This window comes from Colius striatus, chromosome 11 (assembly GCF_028858725.1).
Source record: "Colius striatus isolate bColStr4 chromosome 11, bColStr4.1.hap1, whole genome shotgun sequence".
Taxonomy (NCBI): Eukaryota; Metazoa; Chordata; class Aves; order Coliiformes; family Coliidae; genus Colius; species Colius striatus.
The window spans coordinates 27852079-27873063 of record NC_084769.1 but is presented as its reverse complement, the minus strand read 5'-3'; the positions used below and the strand labels follow the sequence as shown (position 1 = coordinate 27873063).

The following is a 20985-nucleotide window of genomic DNA, read 5'->3' as shown; positions in this document are numbered from 1 at the left end:
AGAGAAACCTATTCCCTATGTGCCTTTAAGACTCACTTCTCATTCCTTTAATCAATGCAGGCTTCACCTTACTCTGCTAGCGCTTCTGCAGTAACACAGCTGAGAGAAGTGGATCATTTTGTAGTTCACACAACAACATTATTATTAGAGTTCCAAATACAAGGCCAACTTTGGCTTTAATACCAGTACAAAATCAACGTATTTATAGCCATAAAAGACTAAACCAATACAAACAACACTGAAAGAAATACCTCAGAAACAGCAAAGATCCTCAGGCTTAACTCTACTCTCTCATGTATCTGCTGTTCTACCACTCTTCATTCACCAAGGATACTTTAGTATCAGGAGTTTTCACTGAGTTTACAAGTAAAAATCATTGCTTAATTTAATTCAACTCAAATTTTGTTTTAAAGCTACTTGATAAAACAAAACAAATCATTGTAGCATTTGGAAAAGTCACTTTTCTGATGCTAAGTGGCCTTCAGAAGTTAGGACAAACTACAATCATAGAGTAATCACATCCTGCTGTACAAAAATGTTATTAAGTACCAACTGTTTTCTCCTTAGTACTATCAGATGAACAGATTTTATCTCCCTCTAAAGACTTCTGACAATATACACCATTTCTAAGAAAGGGTGTCTATTTCAGCTTCCTAAAACATTATCCAGACACAGTGGTTTATGTAAAGTCTGAGCTATTCCCTAACTTTGCCAGTTTCTTCCTTCCACTGTAAATTCTCAGTTCAATTCATGACATAGCAACAACTGAGGCCAATTAATGGCTTTAATTTAAAATCACAGTTATATGTGGCAGCAGAAGCAGATTCTGCTTCCAAGTGTCCACTGCCAGACATTACAATCTTATAGCAAGAAAATCTAAGTAGGACGTGCAGCCCTGTCACCCACCATCACAGTTTACAGCCTAATGTACTAATGTAATCAGTCAGATGGCAGGACAGCTTGTAATTGCTAGAGTGAAGTTACAGCATGTAAGGGGAAGATATACACCCTACTCCACCAACTGCTCCGAAAGAGGCAGGGAAACATGGAAATGACACCACATCAACTACCACAGCTACATAAGGCTGCCACTGAGCTATGTTGAAGTCTCATTTCACTAGGCACTGTAAAAAGGAGTAAGGTAGCCCAAGGAACACAAGTTGCTGGAAAGCCTTTGCTATCTGTCCACAACAAATACAACCCTCTTATCCTCAGAATTCTTCCCACATTGTCAAGCCAACGAACACAAGTCTTTCAATTGCCATTCACTGTCTCTACTGCCTCACGAATGCACTCCAAAATGTTATCATTCTAGAAGTTACTATACTTTAAATTATCTACCTTTGATAACTATGTCTAAACAAAAAACAGTTTAAAGAGTCATGGCTACCAGGCAACAGAATATGCTATCTCAAAGACAGCTGATAGAAGAGAAGGCTTAAGCTAACTGGGGCCAGGTATTTGCATAATGACTCTTCCATTGCCAGGAAATAACCACATTTAGATTACATAAATCCCTTCACAGTGATCAGTTAACTCTAAATTTGAAATTACTCTTGGCATTTTTTTACAGTTGCTGCCAATTTGGACATTATGAAAGGAACAGTCTTCAGATACATGCCCACAATCTGACAGAACAACAACAACAAAAAAATCTTTTCTTTCATATAAAAAATAGAAATCAAAATAAGAAACCTTCACACAACAGTTGCAACATACAATACTCTTCTAGGAGGCAAAAGAACTGTTGGCAGTGTACTACAACTCCAAAACCTAGAGATCTATGCTTAAAGTAGCAGAGTCAAACAGGACATCATTCCTTGCCTATTGTAGAACCACCTAAAGGTCAAAGTCTCCAGTTCCTCCAACACTGCATCATCACACACACCACAGTCCTATCATCCAAAATGCACATTTGTGCCCTGTTACACGATGAGACACAAATAATGTCCTTGTCTGAGACTGAAAATCACAACTCACAGGCCTTTTTCTTTGCCCCCATTTGAGGAGCTTGCCAGAAACAGAGCAGAAACAAGCAAGTAACAGGTTAGTTTGTTCTTGATATCCACGTTCAGCCTGCTGAAAGCTGACCGCTGGTATACCATCCATCTGCTGGCAGTGGTGGTATCAATCAATGACACCCAGTCACAAGTGAATCACAGATGAAGATGAACCTAAACAATCATGATCAACAAAAGGAGTGAAAGCCAGTACAATAGTCACTCTAAAAAAAAAGTACCTTATTCAACAGATTTTCCCTTACGTGCACTAAGAGATGTATCTGCTCACTTTTCTGGCAAAGAATGGTTTTACAACCTTTTGCTCCCATTACCATAGCACTGGACAAAACATAATATTGGCAGAGCGAGAATGGGATTTCAGCCTCTTACACAGAGACTGATTAGCCAGACTCTAGATCTCTGCTCCGCACTGAGTATGCCTGAGTATCTAATGAACATTTTATAGATATGTCATGTCCTCAAAAGAGGAGTCCCAGCCTAATTCCCTAGGGTAGGCTGATAGAAATAAGGGGTTTTCAAATAGGTTTCAAGTTTATAAATATTGTTCATGTTGTAATAGCATTATCGACATAAAAAACTAGAAGGTTGCCAAAGGGTTTTCATTTTAATTAGACTCAAATTTTGCTATGCTGCTACAATTTAAGAATCTCAAAAAACATGCATGGTCTTTTTCCCAGTTTAACCAGTAGTTTTGGTCCATTTACTTCAATATTAGAAGTAAATCTTCTGTCAATTGCTACGTAGCTCAAGAAGATCAGGCACAGTTGCTATATTCAACCTGAAACACATAACACCACAGCATCAAGTTTTCTGTAATTATTTCCAGTGAGATCTGTATTTTACACACACATTTTCCTAAGCATGACCTACTTTCACACTAATTGCAGTGCTTCTTGCCCAGAAAGAGACTGTTCCACGCAAGCAGTAACTCAACTTTTTTAAAGCAGTCTAAGGACATTTTCTACGCACAAAAAGACAAGCATTTAAACATTCAACTACAATGCACCTGTACCACAGTCATCTCCACACAATTTAAATACTACTCATTTCTACAAATTAGCCAATTATTTATTAAAAAAATTAACAAGTATCACAGTGAGGTATAAAAACCAGTATATTTGATAAACAAACCCAAGGTGGGGAAAGTTTTTCTCAACATACAACAATCCTTACATTCCCCAGACTGGAAAACACTATGATTGTGTTGCAGGTCACAGAATCATTTCAGAACACCTCTCATAAAGAGTTTTCCTTTTGTTAAAGAAAAGCCAGAACTTGAAATACATAATCTACTAGTGGTAAGGTTCTTCTTGTTTAGCTACAGAGGACCATAGTTCAAAATATTAAGTGAGAGCGAATCTGAAGAGACTATATTTTTCTGACAATTCTTTCAAAACAGAATCAAGGATTTCATCCAGTGAACGATTATGACTGCCATCTTAAAGCAGTCCTAACATTTAAATGTCTGTCAAAACCAGTACTAAACTAATTCTAATTTCTGTGAACATCACACAGAATTACATGCCCAGACTTTGAAAAACACTACTTCAGCAGTCAACATCCAGAAGCAAATGTCTGTGCAGGACCTTTTAGAGGCAGCAGCCAAGGACATAGTTTTATCAGCATGCCTTGCAAAGAATGAGACAACCAAGTATTTGATAAGATAGAGCTCTGTAATCTTGACAGTAGTTATAAAATGAAATATAAGCAGCCCATATAATGGCATAAGAAATTCTACCATGTCTGTCCCAAAAGAAGCTGATTACCTCAAAAGCCTCTGAAAGCAGCATAGAGCATCTGCAATGCCCAAAAAATAGCAGCTGCCTATCTTTACACATGTATACATGATGTGTGAGACCTCAGCTTTCGCTAAAGAACATTTTTTACCATAACAAGACTTGCAGGAATTATTTTAACATTACATCCCCAAAATAGGCACTTTTTTTTCTTTTCTCTTTTTGTCTAATGTGAGCAAGGTTTCCACCAAGCCCTTTTAGATTTGTTCAGATACCAGATTCCACATGTACTGGTGCTGACGCCCTAGTCACTTCTATATCAACCAGGACACAGTTTTTAAAAGCTATGGAACACCACTTTTCTTCTCCAGTCAATATTAATGGAGCAGTAAGAATTCATATTGGACAGACAGGACACCATCTGTCACAGATACCGTGGCAGAAGCTAAAAATGTAACACTGTTTTTCCCCTAAAACAGCACATCCAGAGTAGCACAATAAAACTTAATCTCGGAATTTTCATGATGTAAATCAATCCATTATTATCCTCACCTAACAAAATTAATCCTAACAAACTCTTTCAGATGCAATATCCCTAAAAGTAATTTTTTTTACACAAAAGAAAAATCTGGGAGTCCTGATTGATAATAAACTAAATATGAGCCAGCAATGTGCCCTTGTGGCCAAGAAGGCCAATGGCATCCTGGGATGCATCAAGAAGTTCTTCTGCCCCTCTACTCTACCCTGGTGAGGCCTCATCTGGAGTCCTGTGTCCAGTTCTGGGCTCCTCAGCTCAAGAGGGACAGGGAAGTGTTGGAGAGAGTCCAGCGCAGGGCCACCAAGATGATCAAGGGTATGGAACATCTTTCATACGAGGAAAGGCTGCAGGAACTGGGGCTGTTTAGTCTGGGGAAGAGGAGATTGAGGGGTGATCTTATTAACATTTATAAATATCTAAAGGGTGGGTGTCAGGAGGTTGGGACAACCCTCTTTTCTATAGTAGATAGTAACAGGACAAGGGGTAATGGGATGAAGCTGGAACACAAAAAGTTCCACTTAAACATAAGAAAAAATGTTTCACCATGATAGTGACGGAGCAGTGGCACAGGCTGCCCAGGGGTGTTGTGGAGTCTCCTTCCTTGGAGGTCTTCAAGACCCACCTGGACATGTTCCTATGTGACCTGATCTAGGTGAACCTGCTTCTGCAGGGGGGTTGGACTAGATGATGTCTAAAGGTCCCCTCCAACCCCTACCATTCTATGATTCTATGATTTACAGACTACAGTTGTCTCAAATAAGGAAAACCCTTCCTGCTACACAATCTAAATTAGGTCTTCAATCATGCAGTGAAGAATTATTATGCTATTGCCTATATAAGCCAAATTTCATCATATCTAACTACAGCAGCACTACTAGATATTTTTACACATTCTGGTAACTCTCACAATGGCAAGAGCTCTCTACCACAAAACACATCACTAAGGATGCAAGTATTACATGCAGTCTTCAAGCCAGTCTACTCAAACTGCACGTGCAACTCACAAGACTGCTCTATACTTACAAGCACTATATTGTAATGTAGCGACTACTGACATCGTGCTTGGACAGCACAGCAGCATAATACTGTTACACTGAAGTTACATAAATAAATACTACAGAATAAAAATAGAAAGTGATGATAAAAAAATTTGTCCCACACTAGTTTTGTGCTGCAATACATGCTGTGAAGAATTCCCACCTTTGTGCTTACATTCACCATAATTATTACACAACATAAGTTTCAAATTTTGCTTGTTCATCCAATTTTAACAACTTACTTTCTTGTTCTTACACTTCTGAGTTCTTCATTGTCAAAATAGAAATATTACAAAAATGCAATTTCAAATTCTTGAATGCCTTTGCTACGTTCTCTTGCCTCTCATTCTTTTTTTTATGTTAATCCATTTTTTCAAGCTGTCCTAACATTGTTACAACTGTATATTAGCCAAGTTTTACTACCATCAGAAAAAGGGGCTTTTCTCTATATCCTGGTGAAGTGTTGCAAAAATGACCTGTTCATTTGACAAGGCACGTTTAAGTAGTATCACCTCTCTACTTATCTAGCTATGGCAATAAATAATACTATCCTGAAAATAAGAGTTTCACAATATGAAGTCTTTAACAGGCATAGACAAAGCGGGAATTTTCAAGCTGCCTTTTAGACAAGCCATTCTCTCCTTGATTTTGCAGAATATCCTGCCAACTGCTTAACCTTTAATCTTCCACCTTCCTACGCACAGGTAACTGGGGTTTTTAACACCCTCTTCCAGACATCTTACTCAACAGCTTGTACCTAAAACACAGGAAATACTACCCTTTCCCCCCCTACATTCAGCAGAAGAAACATATACAAGCAATTCTTGAAGGACTGCTTTCAAACAGTCTTCAGTGTATATGAAATCCACCCTAAAAGGTCCTTGAAAAAAGCCCCTTCCACTATATTTATAAATGAAAGTAGTATTTATCCTGATTTTAAAGTATGAAAACTAGAGATATCACATTAGAGCTGTGTTACTTAAAAACAAAAGAATTAAATAGAAGAATCCAACTGCTGAAGTTATTATTTGATATGTGCAGAGGGATGTAATGAAAAGAATGATATCTATTTGTTAGTCAACAACAACAAAAGGCAGAGTGACAAACTAACACAATAGAAACAAAAAACCCCAAACATCACACCTGAATAATCCTCTCACTCCAATATCCATAGCTTAACATGTCCACCTCCAAAGAACCTAAAGAAAAAATGTAACCTTCAGAATTTCGGCCTTTCAGAGCTGCCTTGGGAGTTTCACTGAATATAGCAATTACTATGGGGTAATGACAACAGGCTGAAGGCTGAGGCTAGATCAGTTACAAAAAATACCACATGAATACTATCATTTCTCTTCCTCAAAAAAAACCCCAAACATTTTTGGTCCACCTAATGAATGGGGAACTAAAGTCATATTCACATGGTAACTCTGCAGCAGACGCCCAAACCAAACTTCAGATCTAAAACTGGTGCTTCAGAACACCTTTCTTCCTCAGATGATAAAACACATCATGCTGCTTATGGAAGAAGACAGGTTCACAGAAACTCCTACTGCAGTTAGCAGTATGCAGTTTCAAGGGTGGTAAAGCAACCGGAAAAAAAAACCACTCCTGGGCCTGTCAGCCTGACCTCGGTGCCAGGAAAGGTTATGGAAAAGATTCACCTGAACACCATCCTGAGGCACATATAGCATAACCAAGGGTTCAGGCCCAGCCAATATGGCTTTGTGAGAAATATTGATGTTGCTTTTGCAGAATTAGAAGGAAATTAAGACAAGGAATTCGGACTAGTATCTGCCTCTGTGTAATGTAAATCAGTGGACTGACCATGAGTGCTGTCTGCCTCTGTGTAATGTAAATCAGTGGACTGACCATAAGACTGTTATCTGTTTGTTTGTAATGTTAAGTAGAGTTTTAAATCTCAGGACTGTGGGGAATGGGTGATAATATACAAAAACTAGACATCCCCTGGGGGGATCACAGGCGCCTCAAGAAGTTGTAAACCTTGGAGTACCTAATCAACGGGGAAACCAGGGAGGGACCTTGCAGCCGGGATAGGGAATAAAAAGCCAAATGTTGTACCTGTCAGGTGTGCCTACTAGCTAGGACACCAGCTCTTGCAAGAACGCTTAATAAAAGTGCTTCACTGCAGAGTCTGACCTGAGTCTTTCACGAGAAAGTTTGTTTTGTTTCTCACAGCTTTATGAAAGGCAGGTCCTGTTCGACCAATCTGATGTCCTTCCATGACAAGAGGACTCACTTAGTGGATGAGGGAGAGGCTGTGGATGTGGCCTTCCTGGACTTTAGTAAGGTTTTTGACACAGTCTCCCACAGCATTCTCCTGGAGAAACTGGCTGCCAATGGCTTGGAGGGACCTACTCTGAGATGAGTGAAACAGTGTCTGGACAGCCAGGCCCAGAGAGTTGTACTGGATGGAGTTAAATCCAGTTGGTTGTTGGTCACCAGTGGTGTTCCCCGGGGCTTGGTGCTGGGGCCTGTTTTGTTTAACATTTTTATCAACAATCTGGATCAGTAAATTTGCTGATGACACCAAGCTGGGCAAGAGTGTAGGTGTGCTTGAGGACAGGAATGCTCTTCAGAGGGACCTGGACAGCCTAGATTGATGGGCTGAGGCCAATCACATGAGGTTCAACAAGGCCAAGTGCCGAGTCCTGCACTTGGGCCACAACAATCCCAGGCAAATGCTACAGGCTTGGGACAGAGTGGCTGGAAAGCTGTCCAGCAGAAAAGGGCCTGGGAGTGTTAATCAACAGCCAGCTGTGAGTATGATCCAGCTGTGTGCCCAGGTGGCCAAGAAGGCCAATGGCATCCTGGCCTGTATCAGGAACAGTGGAACCTGCAGGATCAAGGAAGTGATTGTCCCCTGTACTCTGCACTAGTGAGGCCACACCTCGTACACTGTGTTCAGTTCTGGGTTCCTCACTACAAGGACACTGAGATGTTGGAGCATGTCCAGAGACAAGCAATGAAGGTGGTGAAGGGTCTAGAGAACAAGTCTTTATGAGGAGCAGCTGAGGGAGCTGGGGATGTTTAGCCGAGAGAAGGCTGAGAGGAGACATGATCACTCTCTACAGCTACCTGAAAGTTGTAGCGAGGTGTGGGTCAATCTTTTTTCTATAGTAATGAACAATAGGACACAAGGCAACAGGTTCAAGTTGCACTAGAGGAAGTTTGGATTGGACATTGGGAATAACTTTTTTATAGAGAGAGTTACTAAGCATTCAAACAGGCTGCCCAGGGAGGTGGCAGTAAACATCTCTAGAGATATTCAAAAGATGCATAGATGAGGTTCTGAGGAATATGGTTTAGTTTAGTGATGGGCCTGGCTGTGTTAATTTTAGTGGTTGGACTTGATAATCTTCAAGGTCCAACTGTAATGATTCTGATTTTGTAAAAGAGTTTGGTTTGGGGATTTTTTTGGTGTAATCCATTTAAAACTGAAAAGAAATAATTTCCTTAATTATGTTTTTCATTTTTAAGATAGTGTCACACAGAAAATTTTATTTGAGATTATACACCTAATATTAAAATGTTAGGCATGCTGCTTATAAACAAAGATAAATTTAGTAAAATACAATACTTCGAACCTTCAAGCTGTGGCAACAAAACATCTCATTCTTCTCTGTACCCATTTCACCAGATACAACTAAAAAACATAAGAAAATTTCATGGAAGGTGAAACATAAGGAAAATCTAACCTTTTTTCATCATAATAAGCAAAGGCAAAATTCCCTTCTCCTTATAGCTCCTGTAGGCACAACCCTTCCAGAGGACTTTCCAGAGGATTATTGGCGCATTCCCCACATCTTAATTTTACAAAAAATTTCTTTTTCAATATATGTATAAATGTTTAAACAACTTATACCTTTCCATTAATTATCCATCTGTTAATCAAATGAGAAAATTCATAAGAGCCTGTCTTCTATAATACATAACTTTACTTAAATGAGGAGCCTTAACATGCTACAGATTTTTACAACAGGCTCATATCAGTGAAAATTTATCTTGAAAAACTTCTCTTACTTTAGAATTCATCAAACAGCTCACTACCCTGAGCAGAGATGGTCCCATTCCTTCCCTACTTCATTCCACACTCTTACCACACTTCCATCATCACTGAGCAAAGCAACAGTGCTTTCCTTCTCCTACTTAGCTTTCTGTAGGTTTAGTTAACTGAACAAGCTCAAAAGCGATCAGATAAGGAACAGACCCCTGACAAGCATGTAGTTAGAACTGCACACAGAAAGATGTTCGATGGGGTCTGCAATCTTGCCCCTAAACAGCAGCAAAGCATATTTGCAACTTTTGACAGGCCCTTCCTTCATTTACAGCCACCTAACATTCCAAAGGTTTCTACAGGAAGGGTTACAGGAAGAATTTATGTACTTAGCAATTTTAAACAAAAGGTTTAAAATCTATAAAACCCAGTCTTTTTCAGGATGGCAGCCTATTCCATCTCAACACTTTTGAACTGGACAAGCCTGCTAGGTCAAATCTTTGGATCTGAATGCCTCCTAGTATTCCTATAGTCAAACCAAAATTTAGAGTCACTGGTAGAGACACTCAGCTGGTAACGCAGTGGACAAAGAGAAAATTGCTATCTGCCCTCCATTGCTGGAAAGACCAAGACAGTCTTCTGAGACTCTCAATCCCATGAGAAAACTCTGTATTGACAAGCAAATAAATGTTTTTCAAACCTTCTTCTCATAAGCCATTCAAAAGCAAAAGCTCCTAATTTTTATTCTACGTAGCTATAATAGATTTCCTTCAACTCTAAAATCTAAATTTAAACCACTTCTTCCTTGAACTCGCTGATTCTATTCATAGTAACACTAAAAAAAAACCTCACAAAAAATCTCACAAGGTTTATCATAATCCTTTACCAAAATGAACAACAGAAATTAATTCCTCCTTTCCAATGATGCTTATCAGCCTCCCAATACTTTGTCCATAAACTGCTTCCCATCAGAAATCAGGCTCATCAGCTTTTTTTACCATTAATTTCCAACACAATTCATAACGTGACAGATAGTCACACATATATATGAACAGTAGTGCACAATACAGAAAACAGTTCTTCTGAGGCTTATCTATTTGTTCATGTAAATATCTGAAAATTTAAAAGAAAATAATTTTTATAATGGTAGCATGCAGGCTAAAATAAGCACCTTCAAGCAAAAAGCATCATGCTTCCCTAAAGTCTGTTAATCATGTTAGCTGAAATAGCAATTTAATAACCATAATCTGATATTCCAAGAGTAGAGTTTTAAAAACCTGATATGATCTATAGTATAAAACAACCTTGAGAAAACAGCAGTCAGCTCATAAACAGATCAAAGTCCCAAATTTGTTCCCAAGAATGTTGACAGTCTATATACATTAAAGCAGTAAATTCACAAGAAAGCTACAGAATATCCTAATAAAAACATTTGCACTTACCTAGAACAGTTTTTAACTTCAAGAAAAAATATTAACAGCACAAAACCAGCTTTTGTTACATGTATAACCAACACAATTGGGCTACCAAAACCCTAAAATGAGTAATACTTGTTTCTCACCATGCAATGCACTAAGCATAAGCCAACTTTCACTACAGTACCACTAAGACAGTAATAATAAAACAAGCATTTATATGTCAAGCTGAAAGACCATTAAGAACAGATATTACAATGACATATACTGGGAAATAAGCTACAGGAAAAGTGAACAGCAAAGAGAGTCGATAGTTCAGAGCATCTCACTATGAATTTGACAGAGCAACTTGTTTGTTGCACCTGGGAACCACAAAATTCTGATTTCTCACTGAAATAGACACAACTCATTTGTAAGAACATATTAGTTCACTCATTTCCACAAAAAAATTGCCAACCTAACCTGTGAGAACCCTGAAAAAAGGAAATGCACCAATTTAGGTACTGAACTTACAGTGTGCTGTGATTATGTGCCTCATCTACTGTCAGGCAGTTCTGCTTCCTAACCTGTGAGTACCTCTAGTCATTGGGCTACAAGTACCCAACAAAATTTACATAACTTCGATTAATGAACAAGAGGTTAATTTCAGGTGCACAATTAAGTGTGAAAATACTTGAAGACAAATTCCAAGAAAAAATGCCAGCAGACTCTAGATACAGACTATACTAAAAATTTGCTGCAAAGCATGGTTCTTTAATCAATGTTTTCTTCGCTAAAATATTCTGCTGAACATAACAAAGATTTCAGTTGCTGAAAGCACTAACTGGAGAAGCTTGTCTCACATGGCGTACCACAGTGGTGCACCACTTCCTGATTTAAAACCTACAGCACCAAGCCACAAAGGTTAATGACTGCAAATGCAAGTAAGGCATGAGCAACACACAATAAGTTTTAGAGAGTTTATTAACTGTAGGATGCAGCAGTTGGCTACTCTGAATTACAATTCTTGATCAATATTATTCAATAACAACAATCTGAAAATAAGCTATAGATGGGAACAACCAGAATGCCATTTGGAACAAACATTTAGGGTTCAAAACTTTATATTAGCAGCTCACATATTTACAAATTTTGTTTCACACCTATACACACAGCATTATCACCAGCAAGTACCATTACCAGTAATAAAATGGCTTATGCTATTTCTACATTCACTCAATAGAGAATCAATTCTACTCTTCCTGAACTTCAGGTTGAACCTATGACACTATTAAATGCATTACATTAGCTTTCCTGGCAAAACACAGTCCAGTTAATACAAAGGAGAAGTAGACTGGTTGAGTGATAAACACTTTGCCAACTTTGTCAGCTACACTGATTCACTTAAAACGAAACAGATAAGTGGTCCTGTGCTTGGATTACCCTCACTAAACGTACCAACCTAACAGCAAGTTCACTGTAAACCTTGAGACTAGAGACATGTGCAGTAACATTATCTGTGCAACAATTTAACACAGTTAAAAGTCCAACAAGCATTTATTGTGACTTAACTGCTACTAAGGAATTTTATTGCAGAAAATGGGAATCAGACAAATAAACAACACACTTCAAATTCTTCTTCTAGCTTTGTCATTAATATTGAAAGTATACATTTGGTGTTACTTCACTAGATTTTTCTTTTTATACATCCTGATAATGCAAGGAAGGCTATCTAACTCGCTCCTACAAGGAACAGTATCTGCCATTCCTCCTTTAAATTATCAGGTCCTTAAAGCTTAGGCACTTGGAGATATATTAAGAGGAAAAGAAAAAGTAAAAACTTCAAAAAAGATCATTAGTATTATCACTGCTTCCTTTATAGTAGCGCTAGAGTCCATCAACCAGTCACTTCCACGTTTCACCTTAAGGGAACATGTAGAAAAGAGGATTGTGAAACCACTGGCAGGCTGAACATGAAAGAGCACCAGAGCTGAGACACAGAAGAAAGTGGTAGGACTTCCACTTACTCAGCCTGCTACTTCAAACTTGCAGAAAGCATCACTTCTTGAAATCAAAAGAACAGTGGCTACATACAGTCTTATTAATCACTAAGCTTAGCACCCACTTAATTGCTGGAATTTAGTGATAATGACAAACGCAAGTAGAGGTTAACACGGCAAGGTTTTGGTAGCAGAGTGACTGCAGGGACAGCCTCTGAAGGAAGAGATCAAAAGCTGTCCCCATGTCAGGTGGAGCCAGTTCTAAGCCAGCTCCAAAACAGTCACAGCTTCCCAAAGCTGAGCCACTCCGTGCTGGTGGCACCTCTGTGATAACATACTGGAGAAAGGACCAAAAAAAAACCAGGTGAAGTAACTGTGAAGGAGAAGAGTGAGAAAAATGTGAGAGAAACAACTGTACAGATACCAAGGTCAGTGAAGAAGGAGAGGGAGAAGGTGCTCAAGATACCAGGTTCCCCTGCAGCCAACCGTGCAGCCCATGGTGAGGCCCTGCCCCTGCAGCCATGGAGGCCATGAGGTGGCAGAGATCCACCTGCAGCCTGTATAGGACCCCACGGTGGAGCAAGTGGATGTGCTCTGAAAGAAGCAGTCTGTGGAGAGCCCACGTTGGAGCACGCCTCTGGCGGATGTACCCTGTGGAAAGGAGCTCATGCCAGAGCAAGCTCCTGGCAGGAGCTGTGGCCTATGGAGAGGTGTCTATCCAGGAGCAGGTTTCCTGGCAGGCATTATAGCCTGTGGAAGAGCCACATTGGAGCAGGGGAAGAGTGTGATGAGGAATGAGTGGCAGAGATAAAGTCACCTCCATTCCCCATCCTTCTGCACTACTCAGGAGAAAGAGGCAGAAGAGCTGGGGATGAAAGAGTAAAATTGAGTTTGGAAAGCAGGAGGGTGGAAGGGGAAGGTGGTGGTAGTTTTTGTTTTATTTTTCACTGTCCTACTCTATTTCTAACTGGCAATAAATTAAATTAATATTCCCTACACCAAATCTGTTTTGACCATGACGGTAATTACTGAGCCCTCTCCCTGTCTTTATTTCACTCAGCTTACAAGGTTGGGGTCTTTTACTTTCTCCTGTTGTTCTACAGAGGACAGAAAATGAGAGAGCAGCTAAGTGGGCACCTGGTAAACAGTCAAGGCTAACACATAATAGCATACTACTGAAGTTTAAAATCACATTTTTTCTGCAGTCCTGCCATAGCGTGGTGGGCTAGATTTACCTATGCATTCATCCATTGCACTCAGGAGTAAGATAACTATACAATACAGCATATTGTTCATGTATTCTTTATCATTGTTTTACTAGTTTCCTGCCATTTTTTAAGTTTCAACTTGTCAGCATCTTCCTGAAGTTCTGGACTAATATTCACTGATCAATATCCACTTCCATGCCTGCAGAACAAGTGTTCCATCAATGCTAAGCTTAATCACCTCTTCACTGAAGCTGGATTACAAAAGAAACAAGTTTAACGAACAAAAACGTTGAAAACAATTTTCTTCTGATACTCACTTTTTGGATGGTTAAATAAAGATTTTACAAACCTAACTCAGTTGCCTTTCTTGTGCTGATACACATCTTCAATACAGAGAATAGATATCTTTTTTGAATATGTGTATAAGCCATAATACCTGTAATTCCCTATATAGAGACACAAATAATATACTGGTACTGGTCACTACAAGCAACTCAGCAGAAAATTCAAATGGCATTACTAAATCTGTAACCACTAAGTTATTATTTGTAAAGGACTACCATTTCTGTAATTTAAAACTACTATGCTAACAGATGCCTTATTCTCTTGTACTGGAAGAGGCTTCCAAATCTACAGCTACTTCATTTTGCTTAAAAGGTCTAAGTAAAATTAACAGATACCTGCAAGATAACTATGCAAGTCAACAATCTATGGATCGCAGTAAAATTACTGAGAAACAAGTATGTTTCACTTCTATGTCTATTTAAATTAAGCTATCTGCAGGAGCTGAAAAGCAAGTACTCCCAACAACCAGAAGGACAGAAGATTAAGAACAGGAATAAAAATCCCCTTCCCATCCTCCCTCTCATGAACACCAGACAGCTTTTTCTGCACATAAAATGCAATACAGTCATGGCAACCTGAAGACTATGAAGAGAGGAAAATCAGAAGCTCATTCTTCCTTTTCAGCCTCTAGAGGTGACAAGCAAAACATAATAATCTTGAAAAGCTAGGAAACACAGAGTTTTTTAGGAGAATCTGGACAACACAGCACAGAGAAATGCTACACTCCTTCTGAAAGTGGAACAGGGCACAGAGGCTTGGCTTTTCACTCAATTCTGCATGTTAACTTTGGTGGTGGGATTCCCCCCCACCCAGAATCTGTTCCAGCGAGATCCTTACTAGCTGAAGCATCTCCATTTGGTAATTTTTTCTCTTTCAACAACAAGTTAACAGACACAAGCATTCAGTTACTCTAGAAAGCTCCGTGCACTGCACAAAATGAAAAGCTGATTTTTTAAAAGAGAGATGATCATGAGAAACAAGCAAAAGATTATTCCAGAACAGATTTATACAGGACATGCTCAAAGAAACTGGAGAGGCCAAGTTGGTGTTGGGATTTATGTTAGTTATAGCAGTAATATGATGTACAAATCACATAATTGCTTGATCTTGTTACTCACACCATCATAAGTAAAAATTTTCTTTGGGATACTCCCGAACAAAAGTAATGCAGGAATATGAAAATTTTGTAATGACAGCACACTGTCATGTATAACCATTCTTTGCTTTTTATGAAAGACAGAGATAAGTCACTGCAGACTGCAAATACACTGGGGTTTTTTTAATAATATGAAAGACTCCAGATTACCAAATTTTATAGAATTACTCTGTTCTATAACAGACTAAGGGAGGATGAAGCGCTACTACATAAAAAGCATTGAAGAGACGGTAAAAATTTAACCTGTGATTGTTGTGTCAGATACTACAAAAATACTCCTCCTGAACAAAAATATTTCTCCCCCTTCTCTTTAAGAATTATGACACAGAAATAACTGCATGATTTCTCCAAGTTATTGGAAGAATAAGACCTTTTTAGTGTTATTTATTTGATTTCCATAATAACACAAGCAGATTAAAATAAGCAATGTAAGCATTTATGCTTTAAATGAAATTATTATTATTAAATTTCTGTGAATCATAATCACAGAAAATTTATTAAAGTAATTGCTGTAGTAAGCAAACTGAAATCATACTTTTTCTTCTATCAGTTTATTTTCTTATTAAACAGAGTAGTGCCTCTTGAAAAATACATTACCTTAGTAGGTCAGATGGATGGGAGACTGACTTACCAAGTGCAAAACAACAATTATTGGTCAAGAAGAAAAAAATCAATGAAAAAATTTCTTTTGCCCAAAGGATAGCCTTTCCTCTTTCATTGCTGCAGCTCCATTTATTACATATTTGATGTATTCCTATAATTTTCCACAAAACTGTAAGCTGATGTGCGCTGGTACACTACTGTAGTATCACTGACTCCAGAGAAGGATAACAATTTATGTAACATTATCTGTTGCTAGAGTAATTAAGCTCACCAAGTACCAATCATAATTTGGATAAAGAATGCCAAAATTTTTAAGAATGTATTTTTTCTTTTGTAAGTAGAAGTCAAATGAGTTGCAATCTTCATAACTCTAATACTACAAACTAACAATTTCTGCATATAAGAGATTATACGTTTGATTATTTCCAAGCTGCTATGAATGATGGTAACGCAGGGAAAAGAGAAAGAATATGTTCACCTTTGCGTCAAACTTTAAATTCTCTATTAAACTGACCTACATCTACCTTGACTTTTTTCAACAATTTTTGTAATTGACAATACAACCTTAAAGCACCAACTGGCACAAAAGAGAGTGGCTTTTCTACTGTCAAATACAGGCCAAAGTAATGCCTTCTGTGCCCCTATCACCACACTGTCATCCTGCAGAACAAGTTCCAGCCTTGGTCAATTTCTGACCTCCTCTAGGAGATGTTAAGAACATCCACAACAAAACCTTCTGTCAACAAAAAACGCTAAAGGATTACAGTAGAATTAGTCCATCTTCGCAATATCAATTTCTGGATGATTACTCTTCCACATGCTTCCAAGGAATCACAAGTCCACCTTCACCACAAAATCCAAGGTTATTATTTTGAACATAATTTGGAGTTAACTGGACATAATAGCTTTGTAATAATAATTATTACCGGAAGCAAAATCTCCCATATCCAACTAACCAATATCCAATCTCCAACATCTTCAATGGATATAACCAATAGTTATATGCATTCACCTATTCCCACTATTGCAGAGAAGAAAAAAAAATCTGCTTTGTATACATATCATCTGTAGGAGTTTACGGAGCTCCAGCACCATGAAGGTGGAGTACGTATTCATTTCTGTTACCAGGACATATCACTAAATCCAGAATTCCCTCACACTAGACCTCTCCTCTACAATAATCCCACTATGGTCTCTGAGCTAATTCCAGAGGCTGGAGCCTACCGTGTCTGGCTGATGTCCTCCAGTCCCCATTTGCTGAAAAATTTAAACATGTTCCCACTGTGACCCATACTGCACCTCACAACCAACACCTCCTCCTCAAATCTCTCTGTTGTCACGATGCTTGGATGAATTGCTAACAGTCAGGGTATGGCTGTGTGGTGACCAGAATCCATCAGGCTGACCAAGAGCGCCTCATTCTTTTCCTTCACTCACCATCTGTCAGTACCCTTTTCGTATTATCTTAGATGGTCTTTACAGACTGTAAGTTGGCTGGGGCAATAATCATCTTTTTTTTGTTCTCTATTTGTAGAAAACAGCAAGGAGTTCTCTTGTGTAGTTTTTAATACAATAAAAGTGATCAAAACAGATTTTATAAACTTTGGTTCATAAAATAAAGAATGTTAAAAAAAAGTCAGAGAAAGAAGAAAAAACCCTAACTACATCCACTTCTTCCTATCCAGTTCTGCCTTCCAAGACTCCTCTTCCCTACTCCAGAAAAAAAAAACAACTTCCCAGTTTTCAAAAAAGCATAAATATACGTACATCATGTTATGACTGTAAGAAAATATTTGAGTATATTTCTTTTAATGAAAGTAAGTCACACTAATTCAACATAAGAAAAGTTATTACATAATAAAATACATCTGTATAATTTCACTGTAATTTACATGTTCTGCAAATGACTCAAAATATGCAAATCTCTCTAAAAGACAGCTGGTCATTCAACAATTCAAAAGGAAGTCTGAGTTTTTGATAGTGACATTTCAAGTATTCTCTGTCAATGGTTAAATATTCTCTCCTGTTTTCACTGACAGAATAATCCTCGCCACAGATCTCATCTCTGCTTGCCCTCTAGAAACACACAAACACTCTCCACTTAGGGGACTGAAAGCAAAAAGAAAACTGTGACCCTTTGTACTTCTCTCAACATTGACACCACAATCCCACGTCCCCCTCCTTTCTTTCCTATTCTTCTTAGGGTTTGTTTTGGGTGGTACAGTTTCATTTTTGTCTATAATCACTATAAAAGTGACAACATTTTGCTCATCTTCCCAGTAAAAAAGAGAAAGAAAGGAAAACATCAAAGTCTTAACATCAATCTGGCTTCAGAGCAGTCATCAGAAAAATCACACACTGCGGTACCAACTTCTTGATTTCTTCACCCCTAATTCTGTACCATCTCTACTACATCACGCTTTCATTCTGCACCTACCATTTGGTAGCTGCCCTTCCTATAAGATACCACAGCCCTGCTTGGGAAGGGAACTATAAACCAAGAGGCATATCCCATTTAAACAAATGTCACCGTGCTCTAACTTAATAAGTACCAACCCTGTATTTACAGAAGTCGGGTATTACTTCAGTTTAACAGATCACCTCAGTGCTGTCAGCAAAGGAGAGGGGAAGGTGGGAACAGGCAAGAGACACAATCCGAAATAAATATTCAGCACACTCACAAAGTGGAAGGAATTTAATTTAGAAATCAATTACATATTTAAACGCCTCGTCACGCCGGGGTACTTTATCTCCCCGGGCCGCAGCAGCCGGTGCAACTCGCCTGTCAGCCTCGCATCGCCAAGGGGACGCGGGTGGCCAAGACCCGGCTCCCCTCACTCGCCCGCCCCACGCAAGAGCCCCGGGACCGGGCAGCGGAGGTGGTCCCACAGCCAGCGGCGGGGAACACGACCCTGGCCCAGCCGCGGCTGCCCCACGGTCGCCCCCCTGCCGCGCAGCCGCCTCAGCGCCGCGCCGCCGGCCGTTAGGCGGGGACGGCAACCGTTAGGCAGGGAGGGCGACCGTTCGCCGAGCGCGTCCCGCCCCGCCCGCCGCACCTGGATGTAGTTGGTCTCGCAGTACTCGGCCACCCGCTCCAGGTTCGTGTAGCTGTCGAACAGAGCCCGGCGCCCCCCCGGGATCTCCTCCTCCAGCAGCATCTGCAGCTCCGCCATCTTCACATCCTCTCACCCCGTCCGTCCGTCCTCCTCGCGCCCCCTTCCCCGCCCCTCCGCGCGCGCGCGAGCGCACACCTCCCCCCCCTCCTCGCCCCCCAACCGTCCGGCGCTGCCCGCCGCGGGCCCGGCCTCGCGCCGCGGCCAGGGACAGCGCCAGACCCCCACCGCGGCGGGGGCGGGGCGCGGCCGGGCGACGCCTCCTGCGCATGCGCCCGCCCACTTCCGGCCCGGCGGAGCGCGGCGGCGGGGCCGGGGAGCGGCCGCGCGTCAGAACGGAAAAGCCGGTCCTGGCTTTGCGTGTGTTTTTTTATTAATGTCCATTTGCAGGTAGGGGCCTGGTCCTATAGTGTCGCCCGGAGAAGAGAACACAGAGGCGGCAACAAGCGCCGCACCGAGTTGCCCCGGGGATGTCCCCGGCAGCAGGGCTGGCTGCAGCCGCCACGCCGCAGCGTTAGCCCCACGGGACAACACCAAAGAGTAATATGTGTTTTCATTTTAGCAAAGCTCAGCTTGTTTGTTTGTTTGTTTGTTTTGCTCATCATTTTGCATTAATTTACTCGATGGCAGTACGTTTTTCCAGAGCAGCCGTCTAACACCAGAGCTACTGCTAGCCCTGGCAGCTTTGTCTTTGAGTACAATAGGGGCTAGGGTCACATCCTCATGCTTTGAATGTGGCTGCTGCTCAGCTCTTCTTATTCGCAGAGAAAGAACAAAATGTTTCTTTCGTGAGGATTTTCTCTGAAAAGTTGCTATTGTACAGGGGTGAGAGGAAGGGTACATTCTCAGCTGCCAAGTAGTTAGCTTTTCAACTTTTAACAGAGAAAAGTGTAGAATGAAGGGTCAGCAGAAACAGAGGAAGGACAGGCTCATGGCTGAAGCCCATCACTGAGGCATGACTTCGGAGGTTTTTTTTTTGGTTAGTTCCTGACTGTAACACTGACTTCCTTTATGTCCCAGCCAATTTGCTCAATATCTCTACAATTGTGATGAAAATGCCCACTCTTAGAGAAATGTGGAAGGCTTTCACACCGAATTCTTTCACCTGAACCTAAAAGTAGCCTCTCTCATACACAAAAAGCAAGTGATCAGCCTTCTTGAGTTGAAATATCCCAGCTTTCCCTCCGGGAGCTCATTTGTTTCTCTGAAATGAATTGCAGCTGTGATCACTCACCTCGTGTTCCCTTGAGGTTCCACAGAACTCCTGCTGCTTCTGTAGCACAACCCTGGTTTATGTGACATCCCTTAACATAGGTATGACAGCTTAGTATTTTCGCAGCCCTCATGTTACAGACCCTTCTGACAGGTCATCACCAGCTAGAGAAGGTCGAGTGTTGCAGTCCTTGTACACCAAACTCGTACTACAGCAACAGCTGTCTTCATGCTTTGAAAGCTATTACAAAGGCATCCAGCTAGATATACCTGGCTCCAGGTGTCATCTAGAATTACAGACAGATTGCAAACACGTGATGGGGTCAGGAAACAAAGGTATGGGATTTGGGCCAGGCCTTGTGGGTTTCTTCCCTTTGAAGGAAAATGTGATAGAAATCCCTGCTCTGAGGGATGTCTGCCTGGAGATACTTCCTCTTAGCTTGCTTAGTTCTCCCAAGTGAAGGATGAGTCAGGCAGTGTTGATTATACTGCTTTAAAAACCCTCATGTGCAAAGCATTTTTTCTCCCATTTTTAAATGTAGGCTGAAATTCACAACTTGTGTGTTCAGATTTTTCTATAGGCAGTCAAAGCGCCATGGGTAATTCA

The 20985-nt window shown here is 40.3% G+C and overlaps 1 protein-coding gene across 8 annotated transcripts in view; it reads right to left on the bottom strand.

The window, feature by feature from the left end:
• ABI2 (abl interactor 2) overlaps positions 1–19278 on the bottom strand; it is a 75311-nt gene extending 56033 nt beyond the window's left edge. For 3 of the 8 annotated variants that reach the window (XM_062005075.1, XM_062005078.1, XM_062005079.1), the window contains exon 1: positions 19110–19277. In XM_062005075.1, the coding sequence (XP_061861059.1) occupies positions 19110–19226 (117 nt within the window). In that variant the 5' untranslated portion in view covers positions 19227–19277. Of the gene's footprint in view, positions 1–19109 lie in introns of all 8 variants that reach the window. The other 5 variants (XM_062005076.1, XM_062005083.1, XM_062005077.1 and 2 more) reach the window with 3 other exon arrangements.
• Between the last annotated feature and the right edge of the window lie 1707 nt (positions 19279–20985).